This window comes from Diabrotica virgifera, chromosome 9, assembly GCF_917563875.1.
Source record: "Diabrotica virgifera virgifera chromosome 9, PGI_DIABVI_V3a".
In the NCBI taxonomy this organism is placed as follows: Eukaryota; Metazoa; Arthropoda; class Insecta; order Coleoptera; family Chrysomelidae; genus Diabrotica; species Diabrotica virgifera.
Window position 1 is genome coordinate 128806866 of NC_065451.1, and position 3246 is coordinate 128810111.

General features: G+C 34.3%; 1 protein-coding gene across 1 annotated transcript; it reads left to right on the top strand.

The window, feature by feature from the left end:
• The first annotated feature begins 441 nt into the window (after nt 1-441).
• On the top strand, nt 442-1728 carry LOC126891360 (uncharacterized). The gene has a single exon (XM_050660536.1). The coding sequence runs from the start codon at nt 442-444 to the stop codon at nt 1726-1728; it is 1287 nt and encodes a 428-aa protein (XP_050516493.1).
• Nucleotides 1729-3246: the final 1518 nt, after the last annotated feature.

Below are 3246 nucleotides of genomic sequence, written 5' to 3' on the forward strand. Positions count from 1 at the left end.
ATTGTTCATGGCGTGGGTTTTTTCACCCAACCATTACGGCTGACGAGGAATTCAACGAGGCTGTCAACTATTCCTCGTCAGCCGTAATGGTTGGGTGAAAAAAACCCACGCCATGAACACAGTTTTAATGTGTAACGTTTGAGTGGCTATTTTTCATGTTTTTTGTTCCTGTTCCGGGGTTGCACATGACACAGCTGAAGCATTTTACATATTGTATCTAATACACTTAGAATTCTAATGTTCAACAATATGCTCACACATACGGCTCTAAGTAGTGGTACTTCTTTTTATATTGACCATCAGCTCCGATGATGACAATTTTGTCGAAAGCGCTTAGCTAAGGAAATAAAATACGTTTACACACTTTCAATATTCATTTTTATTCACTTTTTTATTTTTTAACAATTAAAATTAAAAATATTTCTTTTAGTTCCAACACCAATGAATTGGGAATTTGTAAATAAAGACTTACATATTCAAGCGCAGAGGATTATTATAAATATATATTCTTGTTTACGGGACGAAAATAGTACACTTTCGGAAACTAATATTGTGATAAGGATATGTGAACTTACCAAAATTGCGCGTTCCACAGTGTTACGAGTTATTGCAGCTGGGGATGTAATTGATCATTCTGTTAAGCGTCAAAGAGTTGGACAAAACCTTAAAAAGATTGATAAGGCCACTAGGGATGTTATTTGTCGCTTTGTCTATGAATTTTATCAGGACAACAAAGTTCCAACGTTGGAAATGCTTCAAGCTAAGTTGAAAATATGTCCCGATTATCCATATAAATCCCTTGATACATTGAGGCGTGCTTTAATAGAATGCGGATTTAATTATAAAAAACTAGACAAGAGAATGGTAATTATGGAATCTACAAGGATTGTGATACAGAGGCAACATTATTTACGCAAAATAAAAGAATACCGAGATGACAACAGAGACATTGTGTATCTTGATGAAACGTGGTTTGACACCCATGATGTAGTACAATATGGCTGGATGGATGGTAGCAAAAAGTGCTGCTTGAGTACTCCTTGTTCGAGGGGAAAAAGAATTCTAATTCTACATGTTGGAACTAAGGACGGATTTGTACCTAATGCCTTGTTGTTATCGTCAAAAAATATTAAACAGTCCTCAGCTGATTATCATGAGGATATGACGGCTGAACTCTTTGAAAAATGGGCAACGGAACAGCTTCTACCAAATATTAAAACAAATTCCGTGATAGTAATGGACAATGCGCCATACCATTCTAGACTCTACACCAAAATTCCAAATACTAGCTCCAAGAAGGGAGATATCATAGAATTTATGGAGAATAAAGGCATGACAATACCTAGTAAATGTACCAAAAAGGAATTGTTGCAGTTAATTAAGCAACAAAATTTAAAAAAAGAATATGCCGTTGATAAACTCTTTGAACGCCATGGGCATATGGTTTTACGGCTCCCCCCATATCATTGTGTTTTCAACCCAACTGAAATGGTATGGGCTGATGTTAAAAATAAATTGCGGAAAATGAACCAATCTCCGCAATTAAGTGATGTTGTTGTCCAAAATATAAGAACAGTAATAGAAGATCTCAACAAAACTAACATTTGGAAAAATTGTGTAGCTCATGTTCAAGTAAAAGAAAATGAATATGTTACTTTACCACCAATTCAACCGATAGTTATAAACCCAAATGACGACTCAAGTTCTGAACAAACGGATAGTGATTAGTGAGTGTTTGATTGTATGAATATTTCCACAGAAGCGGTACATCAACTTGTCAAAGATATGCTTCATGTACAATCGTAAAGGTGATCTCTCTATTAGTCTATTAACTAAAACGCAATTAGACTGGAAGGCGAATTGATCGTTTTCATGTCAGTATTTTATTTTTGTATTCAAATTGTAGTCTCATTTCTTTAGTTTTGCACATTAAATTGCATTTGTATTATGTATTTTTAATCATATTTGATGGCAATTTCATAAAGAAATGTGAATATTTACTGTTTAAGAAATATTAGACCTTAATAATTTAAAAATAAAAATTTATTAATTTCTATTGCGCCGCCTATGTTTTACAGAAGAATCCGACACTTGGTGTCAAATTTTGTTTTTATAATTGTCCAACTGACATCGTAAGAACTGTACGTTCATACGCATCCCTATCGAGCCGAAAGTTACCGAATGCACAAGGGGATCTTATCCGATTACAGACGCAAACCGTCACCGTCTGTCGTCCATCTATTCTATATTCGTTGTAGAGCTGGGAAGTTTAGTTCACTACGTGGATTTCGATCTTTCGATCTCGGTCATTAAAATGAATAGTACAAAAGAGTAGTTCGTTTAGTTCATTTAGTTCACTGATGATTCATACGACATACTTTAAGATGGGAGAATCAAATATAAATTAGTTCAAAGTAGATCAATCAGGAATCGTTTATTTTGACAAATGACATTAAATATTTTTGTAAATATAAAAAAATAAAAAGTAACCTATAAAATTGTATTTGTTTGTTACTGTTTACTAAAAGTCTGGGTTTTCACGTTTTCAGTTTTTCCTCGAAATAAATCTTTCAATATAATATAACGGTTGTATAAAATAACGGTTATTAAAAAATTTAATGGAAAAGTATAGGACATTATTCAGCAACTCTTTCTTTACCCCTCCATCGCATCTCCATGCATCTCATTTTCATAAAATGAAAAAGAAAAAGAACCCTTACTTAACGCAACCTTTACTTCTATTTCGCTAGTAGGTCGTAACTAAATCCATCAAATATCAAATCAAATAATCAAACTCAGTAACAGTAAACCGAATTTGCATCTCATTCTTCCTCATGGGGTTAAATTATGACGCTTTTTCTTTAAATAATGTTTAAATATTAATTTACTTCGATCCAGCTCGACCTCGACAAACGTTTGCTTGCGGTTGGCGAGATGGATTGAAATCGTTGAAAGATCGAGATCGACAATCGAAAATATCGACATCGTTCCATCGTTGCCTCTCTCGCTCTGTCCGTTGCGTTGTGTTTGTGTGTTGCAGTTGCAGTCAGTACGTTTAGTTCGATATGATTCGATCTTTTTAATATTTGTGATTGAATCTTTTAGTTCAGTTATGAGAGTCGATCTTTTGAACTAGTTCGTTCACGAACTACACAGCTCTAATTCGTTGACTGACGTTGATATCAACAACAGCAACATTTCATCAGCGCACGTGGCACGTGTTTTTAAGGTTAAAGGCATTTGTTT

Bases quoted from the DNA above. Each gene is read 5' to 3' on its own strand.
- LOC126891360 (XM_050660536.1), top strand. From the start codon at position 442: ATGAATTGGGAATTTGTAAATAAAGACTTACATATTCAAGCGCAGAGG.